Source organism: Gobius niger (assembly GCF_951799975.1).
Source record: "Gobius niger genome assembly, chromosome: 10".
NCBI lineage: Eukaryota > Metazoa > Chordata > Actinopteri > Gobiiformes > Gobiidae > Gobius > Gobius niger.
In genome coordinates, this window is record NC_136861.1 from 19,723,461 (window position 1) to 19,740,078 (window position 16,618).

The 16,618-nt window shown below is 40.1% G+C and overlaps 1 protein-coding gene across 1 annotated transcript; it reads left to right on the top strand.

Moving 5' to 3' along the window:
• Positions 1-12,274: 12,274 nt before the first annotated feature.
• Positions 12,275-16,443, top strand: nr5a5 (nuclear receptor subfamily 5, group A, member 5; the record flags this gene model as incomplete). The annotated part of the gene is made up of 7 exons (XM_079565185.1): positions 12,275-12,374; positions 12,677-12,792; positions 12,878-13,019; positions 13,465-14,213; positions 14,338-14,457; positions 14,538-14,685; positions 16,196-16,443. The coding sequence occupies 7 exons, from the start codon at positions 12,275-12,277 to the stop codon at positions 16,441-16,443; spliced, it is 1,623 nt and encodes a 540-aa protein (XP_079421311.1).
• Positions 16,444-16,618: the final 175 nt, after the last annotated feature.

Below are 16,618 nucleotides of genomic sequence, written 5' to 3' on the forward strand. Positions count from 1 at the left end.
ATGTGCAAAAGTTCAAGGTGTATGAATACTAACGAGAGGCACTGTATGTAGGTCCTGAGTAAGGCCTTAATGGCTCTCTGCACAAACAGGAGGATTTTGACCTCGATTAATGGAGAGACCAGAACAGGCGTGATGAGGGCATGTTTTAACCCAGTTTTGGAGAGGAGCTGGGGTGCCACTCTCTAAACTTGCTACATTTTAATCCATTTTTTTTACTTGTTACTTTGTTACTTTGACTTCAGTATAATTTTATTTAAAAAAAACTAGAGGTAATGTTACTTAGTAAGAAATCATGCAAGTAAAATTACCATTTTACCAATGGTGTTAAATGGACTCAACCTATATAGCGCTTTTCTACCTTTATCAGGCCCAAAGCGCTTTACAGTAAGGAACCACTCACCCATTCACTCCCTCATTCATACACCAATGTACGCAGACACGGGTGGTAAGTAGGGTGAAGTGTCTTGCCCAAGGACGACAGTGTGCATTTGCAGGAGCTGGGATTCAAACCCACAACCCTCGGATCACGAGACGACCCACTGCACCAACTTCGCCACCGTCGCCCCTGTGTTAGTAATAATAGTACTGGTGAGTTACTCTCACCAGAATACATCTTTTGGCAACTTTATCCACCCCTGGTGTCAAACCAAACAATATTAATAACAAGAATAACACATTTTATTTGTTGGCGCCTTTCTTAACACACAAAGCCACCTTACAATTAATAGACGGTAAAAACCATAGCACAAAATGTTTTCAAATAATAATTAATTGTGTATGTGCTAATCAATTATTCATACATACAGTGGTAGAATAAGGTATGTGAACCGTTTTTACATTTCTGCCTAAATTGGTCATATATGTGGTCTGATCTGTCTCACAAGAATGAGTAAACAGTGTCTGCTTTTTATTACCACCCAAACATTTACATTTCATTAATCCAGAACACGTATTTCATTCTTCTGAAACCATTCTGAAGTGGATTTGCGTTTGTGCTTTGGGTCATTGTCTTGTTGCAGCTCCTCCTCTTTTGAGCTTCAACTGTAGGACAGATGGCCTCAAGTTTTCTGCAAAATATCGTGTAAATTAATTTTTCCATTGATGATGGCAGGTTGTCCAGGCTCTGAGGCAGTAAAGTGCCCCAACACCATGATGCTCCCTGCACCATAATGTGGGGATAAGGTTTTGATGTTGGTCTGCTTTTTTACATGTTGCAGATGTGTGAACAGAGATGTTGGCAAGTGTCAGTGATTTCTGTAAGTCTTTAGCTGACACTCTATGGTTGTTTACCTCATTAAATATTCTGCGCTGTGACCTTGGAGTCATGTTTGCAAGGCTTTAAGAGATGGTTCTGTGACCTTTTCCACCTTTAAAGGGGGCCTATTATGCAAAATCGACTTTTTCAAGCTTTACATCATGTTATTAAGTCATTCCCTCATTAAAACCATGCCTGAAGTGTTGCCTTGGCACATTCACGTATTTTGAGTAATCTGTAGAAACTCTGATGGCGGCCATTTTAGGGATAAAACGCCTGATTCCTTCAGGAAACGCCCTCGACCTCCAGGATATGCCTCCAACCTTTCGTCACCAGCCGAGTAACCAACCACTGCTCCTCAGCAGAACCCCCTCCCGCAGTGTCTAGCCCTAAGATGTAAACAGAGTCATCATGGAGGATTAGCTCCATGTGTTGTGAACCGGAGCCACAGCAGACTTTTACAAAGACACACATCAGTGTTTCTGTTACCGAAACACCCAGGATTAAAACCGGTGACAAGAACACTTATTTCAGTGTCTGGTTCTGCGCTGGGCCTTGATGATGCACAGAGCCTCCGGAGAAAGCTAATGCTAAGCTAAACCTCGAGTCATCACGTGAAAACGAGAAATATGCACAAATAAAGTCAATAAAACCACCACACACATAAAGAACCGTTTAACAATGATCACACACGGAGCCAGGCTTGTTGATTTGGAAGTTTATTGCTCACATTTCATCTACAATGGGTCATAGCCGAGTGGTTTTCTCCCGGAGCTAACAAGCTAGCCGCGATAAGCTAACGGGAAAATTCACTGAATACAAGCAGCATATTATGCATTGAAAACGTCACTAAAACAGGCAACTGCTTGAAGCAGCCTTTATGATGATCACACACTGAGCCGGGCTTGTTGATTTCGTAGTTTATTGCTCACATTTCATCTACAGTGAGTCGTAGCCGAGAGGTTTTCTCCCGGAGCTAAGGCACTATTAGCCGCGACAAGCTAACAACCTTCACCTTCACAACATTCATTGAAAACAGGCAGCATATTATGCACAAATAACGTCAATAAAGCAGGCAACTACTCGAAGCAGCCTTTACGATGATCACACAATGAGCCTGGCTTTACACATTTGTGGTTTATTACAGACTTTTCATCAACAATGAGCTGTAGTCGATTATAACAAGCTAACGGGTAACCTCGAAAAACCATTGTCCACCTGCACAGATAATGTCCGTCTTTTGAATCGTATGGGCTCCTGCAGATCCTGGTGTCGTCCATGGGGGTATAGTTAGAGATCCATAGGGCATGGCAGATGCAAAGAGAAGCCTCCAAACGGCAGTTATTTTTCAGGCAAGAGCCCCGTCCAAGCGTCCGGTGTGGAAGGTTCGTTTCCAAATAATATCCTGTGTGGCCATTGTTCACAAAGTGATAAACAGTAGGTCCTTTCCAACAATAAAAATTAAAATGCACCGATCGTAGTTTCAATACTGTTGAGACAACGAGCGCAGTGTTGTTGTGATGCCACCATTGACAGTATATAAAGACAGCGTGTGGAGGGGGCGTGTCGCAAAGGGTCAGAGGTTTTTAAAGAGACAGAGGCCTATTTCAAGTCATTTGCTACCGCCATTTTGAAAGAGCAATTTTATACAAGGCAGTTATTCTAATTTACTGCATTGACAGACCAACAGAAGGTTTCGTCATCATTGTAGTGTGCTATAGACTGCTGCTATGTGGCTGAAAAAAGCATAATACCCCCTCTTTAAACAAATCAGCAATTCTTGATTGTTGTCTTCAGACACCTCTTTTAAGCGAGGCATGGTGCACCTCAGACAATGCTTCTCAACAAGATAATTCTTAACTAATGTGAGTTTTTCAATGGCAATGGCCGCTTTAAGCCACATCTCAGTAATTGGACTTCAGGTTGGCTCACACCTGACTCTAAAGGTTTGCATAAATTTGTCTAATTAGTTCTTGATGATCCGTAGCCAGGGGGTGTACTCACTTCTTCCTCCCTGTCCTGTGAATGTTTGCATGTTATGGCCAATAAAAAATATGATAACACGTAAATGTTTGGATGGTATTAGTTTAAGCAGACACTGTTTACTCATTCTTGTGATTTAAATAAAGATCAGACCACATTTAGGCAGAAATGTGAGAAATTCCAAAGGGTTAACTTACTTTTTCCTCCCACCTGTGCATTACAAAAACACAGGGCAGCCTCCTTGAACATTCTGTACATTATATTGCATGGGAACAAGGATCTTAGTGCATTTTGTGTTAACCTGATACTCCCTGTACACAATCAAACTTTTGTTGTTTAGAATAAAGAAAATAATGCATAGAAAATCCTGCAACTGAGGGGAGGGGCAAAGGTTTCTAAACTACCATACTACTATTTGTTGCAATGAGTTTTATAATAATAAACAACAAAGGTAAACATTGTTGTTGTTTGTTATTATCATGCTCAATATTCAGAAACCAGAACTTGAAAAAATATTGCTAAACAAATTGTTTTTGCTGATCCCCTGGTTAATTGATGCTCTGACTAATTGCAGGCCTGTCACATCCTTACAGAGGGGGCTACTTAAAGTTTATTCTTTTGTTCAGCTGTAAAACACAATTGTTTTGCTTGGGGTGCAAGTTCAGGGTGTGACAAGTGAAAGATGTACATAAAAAGGAGCTTAGACTTCAAGCCAGTAGCAAGAGAGAATCCAGACGATGTTCATGATGTGAGTACTGAATTTAAAGATTTGTTTATTTAGGCATTATTCTGGCATTAATCGAACTTGCATGTATCATTTCAGGATCTACATCACAGGACTTGTTGGCTTTTTGCTGGTTCTGACCGCTGAGGCCGGAGTGGGGTATGTGCTTTATCCGTGCACCATTTTGAAATTAAAGATCAAAATGAATCTTAAAAGTTCTACATTTGTGAATAATTATACATTTCAATCTACAGAAACACCACAGAGTCGTCCCCCTGTACTGACACACCTGAGTGTCTCCTGTTTGAACTTGTTTGCAAAACTGAGGAGTACGAGGTGAGTCTACAACAAAGCACTTAAATTACTTCTTCTGAGCTTAAGTGAACACAGCAAATATGAGCCATTGTCTTTTGTTTATGGCAAAATTACATCAACAAAAAAGAAAATGCTTAATTACCTTTATTAAATCAAACTTTCAGAATTTGTTCTCTATTTGCCGAATCATAATGATTTTTATACAAGCATATGATTATTCCTGTAGTCTATATATTGTATTTAAATCCATTGCAGTTGCTTTACAATTACAGTACACTGAGATTGTTATTTTAAGAAAACCTATGACTCCTGACATCCCAACTCTAATCCTTTATCAGATTCGCCGCTATGACTCTGTGAACTGGGTCTCCACTTCCTTCACCCTCTCACCTCTGGCTAAAGACTGGTGGATGGATATAGTAGCGCTAGTGCCGGCATTTAGGCGTATGAAAAATTACCTCGATGGTAAGAGTGTCAATATATCGACTAATGCTAACGCTACATATGCTTTCTGAAGGCCTAATTTTGTCTTGTATTTGTATTTGCCAGATCATGGTATTCCGATGTTTAGGGTAGCTCCAGGAATGGTGAAGATCCCTGAAGGGAAAACCTCTTGGATGTCTAAACTCGTGAACACGCAAGAATACAGTCTCAATTTTCTGCTGCCAAGTTTCCACCAAAGCAACTACCCTGAACCCACAAACAAGGAGGTAAACCTGCCAATTTATTAGAACTTAATACAAAACATGCAAACCAAAAAACCAAGACAAAAAACACCTAAATAAATCTTTTAGGTGGAGATTGTGAAAACTCCAGAGATGTACGTGTATGTCAGGCCCTACAACGGCTGGCTCAATGAGGACGCCGCTCAGGCTCAGCTGTTATTCAAAAGTCTGGGTATGAGCAGTGATGTCACACCACACTGTGCTATTGGATACAGCAGGTAATAAAAACACAGACTAGTACTCCATATCTATTACAAGAGGGTCAGCATCACAACTGATGTGTTTGTTTTTTGTGCAGTCCAATGAGCTCCAACCCTCATTCAGAGGTGTGGGTTATTGCTGATGGAAAGCCAGAGTGTCCACCATCCGGCAAGTGAAGATACAACTAATGAACAAACACCGTAGATTGTGGTTGTTGTAGATGTTTAGACAAAAAATAATCATGTGTGCTTGTTATCTTTGTTACAGTCGTTAACATCATGTACATGATAAACATGCTCAAAGTTTTATATGATTTCGTCAATAAAGGCTTGATTGGATAAGTTTCTCTCTTTCATAATGTCTTAAGTTTCACAATTATTTTGTATTTACAGTATATGGAAAAAGGCATACTATCCAAAAAAGAAACATGATATTGTTGAATTACTTCTGCCCAGTGGCACTGACAAAATAACCTTACACTTTAAGCAAATAGTAAAGCAACATAACAGCTGTCTCTCAGCACACAACACCTCACGTTACTTCACCTTATGCATAAAAATGATTAAAAACGATTTCAGCTGGTAGAGAAAATGAGAAATGGGAAGGAGGGGCAGAGAGCCATGCTGAGCACTAGAACATGTCAACTGATCACAACAAACACAGGCTCTCCTCAAGGTTGTGTCCTTAGTCCCTTGCTATTCAGGCTGCTCACACTCAGCGATAATAAACTGACATGGTCAAGGTTGGACTAATTCACAACAACAATGAGGCAGGTCAGAGGTGATGAAGCGCGAACTGAATGGTTCAGGTCTCAAAGCCTGTTAGTGGAGCAGTTCAGACGGAAGTGCTTTCCACCTTACTAAAGACCTGACATCTATCATCACTACCACAACAGACACCCGCAACATCAAACATATCCACTGAGTAAAGCAGGCTTCCCTTCTTTTTTTCGGGGGACCTTTGAGCGCATCCTGCCCTATTGCCTCAGATAAAAGCAGGTTGTAATTTTATCTTTGTGTAGAAGTGTTTTTAATGACCAGAGCTATTTTAGTGCCATAAAACATTTCATAAAACAGCTAGACTACAGTAAAAAAAACTATTCACATTAACTCTTCATACAGAATCAGAATAGGTTTTATTGTCATTGTTAGTGAACTAACAATCTGTTAAAAAAATATATATATATAATTATTTCTATGACGTTTAATGTTTTAAATAATTTCATGGCATAACTTCAAAGTAATCTCCAAAAAATATACCATGCTAATATTATTCTGAACATCTGTAAATATCCTCAAGTGCAACTAATTCCTTGTTATGTAATGTTGCTTCATGCGATCCTCTTGTTATGTATGACACTCTATACTGGTCATATACTGAGAGGATTTTCTTTTGTTCATTTCCATGAAAAGTGCTGTTGTTTTGGTGAAGTTACATGTTCAGGGTGTGACCACTGAATGATTTAAATAAAAGGCATTTCATCCTCAAACCAGAAGCAGGAGAGGGCTGAGAGTCGCAAACCCCCAAAGAAAAATAAGAAGCAGGAGAGGGATCCAAACAGCGTTCATGATGTAAGTGTTGAATTTTATGATGAGTATACTGTATTTCAGCTGGGTTTGGATTAAAATTAACTAAATTTATGTTTCAGGATCTACCTTGCAGGACTTGCCGGATTTTTTCTGGTTCTGACAGCTGAGGCCAGAGTGGGGTATGTGTTGACTTTTTGAGCCAATTCACATTCAGTACTTTCTGACAAAATATCTATATAATTAATAGAGAGCCATATTTATAAATAATTGTGTTAATCGACAGAAAATCATCAGAGCCGTCATCCTTTTGTAGTGACACACCAGAGTGTCTCCTCTTTGACCCTGTTTGTAAAACAGACCAATATGAGGTGAGTCTACAGCAGGCACTGGAACAGTGAAAAGATGCCAATATGCATGATTTCAGCCATAGGATATGGCAACAATGTATACAAATGTAAATGCAATCTATTCCCAGATCCATCGCTATGGCTCGGTGAAATGGGTATCCACTTCTTTCACACTGACAACTATAGGTCAAGACTGGAGGACTGATTTTATAGCACTGGGGAAGGCATTTTGGCGTCTGAAAGAATATCTAGATGGTAAGTATGACAATACTGTAAATATCACGGCAACTAACATGTTATGTTTATTTTAATGAGAAGCTCTAACTTTGTCTTTATTTATTTGTCAGAGCATGGCATTGGCATGAAGGCAGCCCCTGGCTTGGTAAAGGTCCCTGAAGGGAGCGAATCTTGGATTTCTAGACTCACAAACACACATGTTTACACTCTCAAGTTTCTGCTGCCAAGTGACCATCAAAGCAGCAACCTCCAATCTACGGACCTGGTAACTAGTCGAATAGAAGTTTATCTGGCTTTTTAAACATTGAAATAAATAGCATTAAAACCTAAAGACCACTAACAATGAACATGTGATTCCACTCTGTTAGGTGGAGATTGACACCACTCCAGAGATGTACGTGTATGTCAGGTCCTATGAGGGCTGGGTGACACAGGACGCCGATGAGGCTGATCAGTTGTTGGAAAGTCTTGGTTCGTCCAACGCTGAGACGCCGCACTATGCCGTTGGATACAACAGGTGAGCTCGTCTTACGTTACCAAAGGGTAAAGATTATGACTTACGTGTGCATTGTTTCTTGTGCAGTCCCTTTAGTTCAAACAAACATTCAGAAGTGTGGGTTATTGCTGACGGAGAGCCACAGTGTCCAGCGTCCAGCAAGTGAAGATTCAACCTGTAAATATACACCGAAGAATAGTTGTTACGCAAACATAGGAAATATTTTTTTTTAAATGTATGCTGAGATGAAAAGATCTGTGTTACATTGGAAGGAAAACATCATTATCAGAGTTTTCACAAAAAACACTGTTAAGCAGTTGATTGAAAATGTCAATAAAAGGCTATGTTAAAATGTTTGTGAAGTTACTCTCTTTGACTTATGGCATCATAAGTACTGAAAAGAAAAAGAAAAACCAAGGACCCCCAAACATCCCCCTAACCTGACCACAACATAAACTGCAAAGGCATATTTCTATCACTTTACGATGTGTCCTAGTGAGGGCGCCAAAGACAGACATTTCACATCATTTAAAGCAGCATCATCCTGCAGCTCAACAGCTTCAGTAGCTCGCCAACAATTTTCACCCTTTTTAAAGAGCATACACTTCTCACATCCTCATCAACATTACTTAACAACCAAGAGCTGCAAATCACAAAAAAAGGAAAGGGTATTATTTATCCAATGAAGAGGTTGATCAAGGAGCGGTAAAGAAGGGCAGCATAAAAAGAGGAACAAAGTTTGGCAATTGGCAAATAAACAAAACAAACAGCACAAACAAACAAATAACACAAGGTGGCAGTGGAGAGATGAGGAAAGAATAATATTGAATAGCAAGAGAGAGACGGTGAATTAATGTCTAAACTTGTTGATAGAGAGTTCTGTTGTCGTTGGTTGTTGTAGTTTTATCTCACTCTACCTTTTACATTTACTTGAGTCTATGAAGTGATTTTTACCTTTACTTGAGATTATTAAAATTATTGACAACTCTAACCATCTCTGCATCTTTGGGCGGCACAATGGCGCAGCGGTTAGCACTTGTGCTTCACAGCTAGAAGGTCCAGGGTTACGGGTACAATTCCCACCTGGGCGGGGACTTTCTGTGTGGAGTTTAACAAGATCAAAAAACTTTTTTTTTAACGAAACCACTGGCATTTGCAACCCCCAAGACCATGTTTTCCAGTCAAAGTAATAGAAATACCATTCACCTTTTTTGTATTATTGCAAAGTATCCCCAGCATCCCCAAGCAGATGTCAAGCCCTGTGTAAGCATAAAATAAATTGTTCTTTCTTAAGTTCTCCATAAATACAGATTGGATTAACATCATTCTTACTCAAGTAAATATTTTGGCTACCGAACAAATCTCATCCGAAACTAAATCATGAATTGTGTGCTCTAATCTCACGGGTGCAGAATGTCCTCGGACATGTGCACACATGAGGGGCTTTCTGTGCTGTTAAATTGCATGAGAAGTACAATTATTACGCATTTTGGGTTAACCTGATCCTCTCTGTACATAACCAGCAGCTTTTGTTGCTTTGTTCTGTGATGTAAGAACATCCCCCGATCAGGTGAGGAGAGGCGGGTTTAAAACAGTTACTTTTCTTTTGGTACTTTATTTCTACATTTCAGGATTCTGCAATAAACAAAATTAATAAAATAAAATAAAAACTTTAAAGGTGCATTTGCAACTTTTTATGCTGTCTTGTCAAAAATATCCCTCCGGAGTAATTTCGGTTTCAGTCCCGTTCTAGTCACCTATTTAAATTCCATCGACCAAATCCAAAATTTCAGTCTCCATGGATATAAACAAGTCCATTTGTACAATGTTTATACTTAATACTTTAAATCATTCAAGATTAAACTGTAATGTATACAGTAACTGATATTAAATAAATCCTTGAACATATAACTGTTCTTAGACCATTCTACATGTTTGTTATACAGGTGTTTCATCTGATCCCCTGGTTATTTAATTCATCACAGTATAATTATAGGCCTGTCACATCCTCACAAAGACGGCTCTTGTGTTCGATTATTCGTAAAGTGCTATTGTTTAATTGGATAACATGTTCAGGGTGTGACAACTGAGAGATTTAAATAGAAGGGCGCTTGGTCCTCAAACCAGAAGCAGAAGAGGATCCAAACAACATTCATCATGTAAGTACTGGAATGAAGATAAGTATAGATCAGCTCGTCTTGCTTTAGATTAACTTAAACATGCGATTTTCAGGATCTACATCACAGGACTTGTTGGCTTTTTGCTGGTTCTGACCGCTGAAGCCGGAGTGGGGTATGTGCTTTATCCGTGCACCATTTTGAAATTAAAGATCAAAATGAATCTAAAAAGTTCTACGTTTGTGAATAATTATACATTTCAATCTACAGAAAAACCACAGAGTCGTCCCCCTGTACACCTGAGGAGACACCTGAGTGTCTCCTGTATGAACTTCATTGTAAAACTGAGGAGTACGAGGTGAGTCTACAACAAAGCACTTAAATTACTTCTTCTGAGCTTAAGTGAACACAGCAAATATGAGCCATTGTCTTTTGTTTATGGCAAAATTACATCAACAAAAAAGAAAATGCTTAATTCACTTTATTAAATCAAACTTTCAGAATTTTTTCTCCATTTGCCGAATCATAATGATTTTTATACAAGCATATGATTATTCCTGTAGTCTATATATTGTATTTAAATCCATTGCAGTTGCTTTACAATTACAGTACACTGAGATTGTTATTTTAAGAAAACCTATGACTCCTGACATCCCAACTCTAATCCTTTATCAGATTCGCCGCTATGACTCTGTGAACTGGGTCTCCACTTCCTTCAAGCTCACATCTCTGGCTACAGTCTGGTGGATGGATTGGGCAGCACTGGAGCCTGCATTTAGGCGTATGAAAAAGTACTTTGATGGTAAGAGTGTCAATATATCGACTAACGTTAACGCTACATATGCTTTCTGAAGGCCTAATTTTGTCTTGTATTTGTATTTGCCAGATCATGGTATTCCGATGTGTAGGGTAGCTCCAGGAATGGTGAAGATCCCTGAAGGGAAAACCTCTTGGATGTCTAAACTCGTGAACACGCAAGAATACAGTCTCAATTTTTTGCTGCCAAGTTCTCACCAAAGCAACTACTCTGAACCCACAAACGAGAAGGTAAACCTGCCTATTTATTAGAACTTAATACAAAAAATGCAAACCAAAAAAACAAGACAAAAAACACCTAAATAAATCTTTTAGGTGGAGATTGTGAAAACTCCAGAGATGTACGTGTATGTCAGGCCCTACAACGGCTGGCTCAATGAGGACGCCGCTCAGGCTCAGCTGTTGTTCGAAAGTCTGGGTATGAGCAGTGATGTCACACCACACTGTGCTGTTGGATACAACAGGTAATAAAAACACAGACTATTACTCCATATCTATTACAAGAGGGTCAGCATCACAACTGATGTGTTTGTTTTTTGTGCAGTCCAATGAGCTCCAACCCTCATTCAGAGGTGTGGGTTATTGCTGATGGAAAGCCAGAGTGTCCACCATCCGGCAAGTCAAAACAGCTTGTGGCTGTTGTTTAGAAAAATCAATGAATCTGTTAGCGCTGGTAATTACTTTGTTATAGTGATCAACATACTGTGCATGATAAACACGCTCAAAGTGTAAAATCATGAGTCATGTCACAAAAGCCACTCATGCAGGACACGTGTTTGATATACTTCAATAAAGACTAGGTAAGCATTATAAGGCATGTGTGCATTGTTTCTTGTGCAGTCCCCTTAACTAAAAACCAAGATTCAGAAGTGTAGGTTCGTGGTGAGTCACCTGAGTAAACTACTACTCATAAATAATAAACGCATGGCTGTTTAGTTCAAAAATACAGAAATTAATCTGCTTTGTTGCTTGAAATTTTAAAGGGTTTCTTATTAAAACGGCCTGTGTTATATTTGAGTCTTATTGAGTCATGTCACAAAAGTCACTCATGAAATAATGATACAACATGTTTGATATCTTTAATAAAGAATCAGAACCCAAGATCAAACGAGATATTGAACAACCCCATTGTTAGTGACAGTATAAATGTGAACGAACATTTCCACTATACAACAGCTTGTTATGTCAGCTATTAATAAGTTACATAAATAATACTAATCCTATATTACAATGGATAAGTCTTTCCTGAGGACTCTTATCTTATCAGCTGAGGTCCATGATTCTTCAATGATAATTTCATTCAGCCTCTAGACACTCGGCTATAGGCCATCCCGCTGGAGGACAGGATAGGAGTGCCAGTCAGGAGAGGTTTATGAGCTCCAGTCATGGAGCAAAGTCCACTGTGGTGCTTCACACAATAAGAATGGGTTCAGCTGGGCCCTTTGGCCTTCCGGCTGGCCTCGGCTCAGTGTCTGGTCTCTGGGCTCAACAATGAGAGCCAGGTCCCAGTGACTGGAGCTCCAGCCAGAATGGACCCACCAGGTTTCCCCCCACTGCAAGCTCCGATTCAGGCGAGATCATCTGTGCCCCACAATGAGGAGAGTTTACCAACAGAAGCTGCACCTACATGTGAGTACTGCATACTGTATGGGCATGAAGAGTTTGACAGTATTGACAAAAGTAGCACTATTCTAAAATATAGATTGTGAACTTTTGGAGATGATACAGAATCCCTTAGATGTAGCTACAAAATGGAAGACCTGAATGATCTTTGTGGATTATGTAAGAATCCTATCTGTATTTATTGTTACACTACATTGATAAGACAAATGGGTCGTCAATCATCGTCACAGTCTTTCCTATCAACACAGACCATCCACCCGAAAATTCTGTAGATTTATGTAGTTTTGAAATGTTGCCGTAATTCTCAGCCCCAGAGTTAAAGACAGACACTGACACCAGACCAGAGTCAGAGGAAAGCTGCCCAGTGTGTGGGGACAGAGTGTCAGGATACCACTATGGACTGCTCACCTGTGAGAGCTGCAAGGTGACACGGACGCCGCGGTACATCACTCTTTATACTTTGCCTCAACGTTCTTTATGTTTTCATTCTTTTTTTTCAATCCCCTCAGGGCTTTTTTAAACGCTCAGTGCAGAACAACAAACACTACACCTGCACAGAACAACAGAGCTGCCCCATGAACCGGACTCAGAGAAAGCGCTGTCCTTACTGCCGCTTCCAGAAGTGTTTGGCAGTGGGCATGAAGACAGAAGGTACAGTCCAACTTCAAGCTCTAGGAATCAAAGTGATTTTATTGTGACGTTGTTCTGCTTCACTTCACTTCACAAGTCACTCTTTTCTATATGACTTATCTGAAAACATAAAATGATACATTGTATACTGATGTCCCACAGTGAAAGTGTATAGTCACTTACACCAAAACACAACGGGAATAATAACTTTATTAGCCCTTGAGATGGGTCAGAGATCGTTAGCAAAATTATTTTTCACAGGTATTTTGCTTTTCTGTGATGGCAGAAAACTCAACAACTTAGTGGACTTTTTGCGGCCTCTAGAACAGCCATAAAAACACTATACTTTTATATTTTTTTTCTACTTTAAAAACTCAAAATTATAGACCTACCTCTCCTTAATACATACATACCAAACAATAATAATCAAACTAAAATAACTACCCGTTTTCTTCTTTGCTACCAGCTGTCCGAGTAGACCGTATGCGAGGTGGAAGAAACAGATTTGGCCCCCTTTACAGGCGCGACAGACAGATCAAACAACAAAGAGCTCATTATCAGACAAATGCTGCCCCCTACCGGATTAAAATGGAAACTACAATACGGCATCAACCTCCACTGACTCCAAATGACCATTACCCCGCCGAGTTGAGCTTTAACACTACCATGTCTTCGAGCGCTTTTCAACAATGTCACATGTACAACACGGGTATGCCGCATTCAGGAGTGTCCGCTCCAAACTGGGACTGTGATATGGACGTCAACAGGGGGCTCAGCTCTTTACCTTTACCCTACTCTGAACGGCTTCCCTTCACGGGACACCCCCAGGAGAAATGTCACATGTCGTTTGACTACCACACAGCGTCCACAAGCCACCCAATGCACAGGACAGTCAGTGAATCTTATACCCCAAGAAGCACACAAGCGTCATCCTCAAATGTAAGCATAGTGGACTGTGATCCGGATCAGGTGTCACACCCCGGCCCAGCTTTCTCCAGCTTTCAAACACCCAGCTTTTTAGACGCACTCATCGAATCAGAGCAAGATGAAGGCCAGTTGTGTGCCAAAGTCCTATCCAGTTTGCAGCGGGAACAGGCCAACCGAGGCAAGCACGACCGCCTTAACACCTTCAGCATCATGTGCAAAATGGCCGATCAGACCCTTTTTGGGCTGGTGGAGTGGGCAAGGAACAGCGCACTTTTCAAGGAACTCAAGGTAAAACAGAAGAAAAGAAAAACACTATTCTAAATACCGCCAAAATTATGTAGGCACCATGAATTTTTAATGCATAGGCCTATATAGATGTACAGTAGGTAACAGCTGAATGAACCTTCCCCAGGTGGAAGACCAGATGGTGCTACTGCAGAACTGCTGGAGTGAGCTGCTTGTGCTGGACTATCTCTACAGACAGGTGACCTATGGAAAAGAAGGCTGTGTATATCTGGTCACAGGACAACAGGTAGTAAATAATTTAATCAAGTACCTTTCATTAATAGTAGTACGCTCCCTCATCCAGTGCTTTTTCTCAATCAAGCGCAGATTGAGGTGTCCACTATCATCTCTCAGGCTGGAGTGACACTGAGTGGCCTCGTGTCCAGAACGCAGGACCTGGTGGCCAAGCTGAAGGCGCTGCAATTTGACAGAAAAGAGTTTGTCTGTCTCAAGTACCTAGTATTATTTAACCCAGGTAAGTCACATTTGTTTACAGAAAAAAACATGTGTGTGCAAATGCAATGAAATAGGACGAGTGAATAATAGTTGAGATAAATGAATGTAAATCACACACAAACTAGAGAATCAGAATAGATTACCCAGATCAAAAAGTCCTAATCTGTTGACTTGAGTCCTTGGAGCAAAAAAGAATAGTTAACACTATATAGACTCCAGGGAAAAAATGATGGAGGTGCATTAGAGTGTCTAAGGGTTGCGAAGAGATACACTTCATTAAAGTATGTTGTGATGCAACTAAAACTCAAAACAGGTTGCAAATGATCCCTGTTGAGCCAGGCCTGAGAACTGGGTCCAGATCCAGATATCCAGAGGGTTTAATTTGGACCCCAATTATTTTCAATCCCTCACTATATTAATTAATCAATAATGTATCTTTCAACAGGTTGTGGTAAGTAGGCTATTCCAGAGAGTCCAATGTCAAAAATAGCCTGCCCAACACAAACACGGGGCAGGAGAGCAGAGGGAGACGTGGGGGGAGGTAGGGGAGAGTGGGGTAAGATGAGCCAGTGGGTCAGCTGAACCACCCTTATATTTTGAAAACAAAACATTTTTATTTTTATGGGAGATTATAGATTTGATCTTTACATGATTTGATCTGGCCAGACAAATAATTGGAAATAAAAAAAATCAAAGTGATTTTTTGGCCAGATCACAAAAATGATTTTTCATCATTTTTTCCCCTCATATTGGTTAGTCATTTTGATTAATAGCTTGGACATAATTCTTCTTAAATAAACACAACTGTCGCAAATTGAGTCAGGTCTGCGTCAGGTCCGTTTTTGCATTGTTTATTTGTGGGTCTGGTACTAAAATTAAATACTACATTTAATTATTTTGGGGGGTTTTAGAGGCAAAATTGCATAATCTACAGGGAAAAAATATATAATTATTTTTCTTTTGAATAAAATTGCTAATGGGAAACACTAAAATGTACAAGAAGAAAAATAAATAATAAGATGATGTTGATGTTTGGTCCCAAATTCACCTTTAAATCTGGTTCAATTTACCCCAAGACCTGGTTCAACTTCCTCCGCTCCTGGGGTAAATTGAGTCACATGACAACTTTTTTTTTTTTCATACCAACATCTTTAACATCAAATATCCCAGGCGACTTTTAAAGATGCAAAACACTAGAAAACATCCCAAAATGTATGCAAATATTAACATTTTGTATCTATTTTATACCGTTTATACACTACAACCACCAAAGCAAAAGTGGCTCATCTTACTCCACTCTCTCCAACGCCTTTATGGTACAAGTTTTGAAAAATAAATTATTACCACGATTTAATAACTTACGTAAAACGATGTAAGTGTTGGTTTAGGACATCCGTTTATTGTCTTCATTTGCAATAAAACGATAGGCCTATAAAAACGGCTCAAGACTGTTGTCGTTGAGCGTCTGACACTCTACGCACCTCACCTGTGTGGTTAAAGTGTAACCGCTCACTCTTCCTCGTGTCCAGACGTGAAGGCCGTGCTGAACCGCAGACAGGTGGAGCAGACGCAGGAGCGCGTGAACAGGGCCCTGATGGAGCACGCGCGGCACTCCCACGCGGGACACGCGGACAAGTTCGGTCAGCTGCTGCTCCGCCTGCCCGAAGTGCGCAGCATCAGTTTACAAGTAGAGGAGTATTTGTACCAGCGCCATCTGCTGGGGGACCTACCCTGCAACTCCCTGCTCACAGAGATGCTGCACACGAAACACAACTGACGTGCGTCGTGTGGTTGTAGAACGTAAGATGGGATGAAATGTAATGCAATGCAGTGGAAAAAAGTTTCAAGAAGCCGGTGCATTTTTAACCCTTTGCATTAAATGTGTAATATTGGTTACCCTCATTATCTGCTTTGGAATATATTTATTGCCATCTTCATGTGTGTAGGCTTTA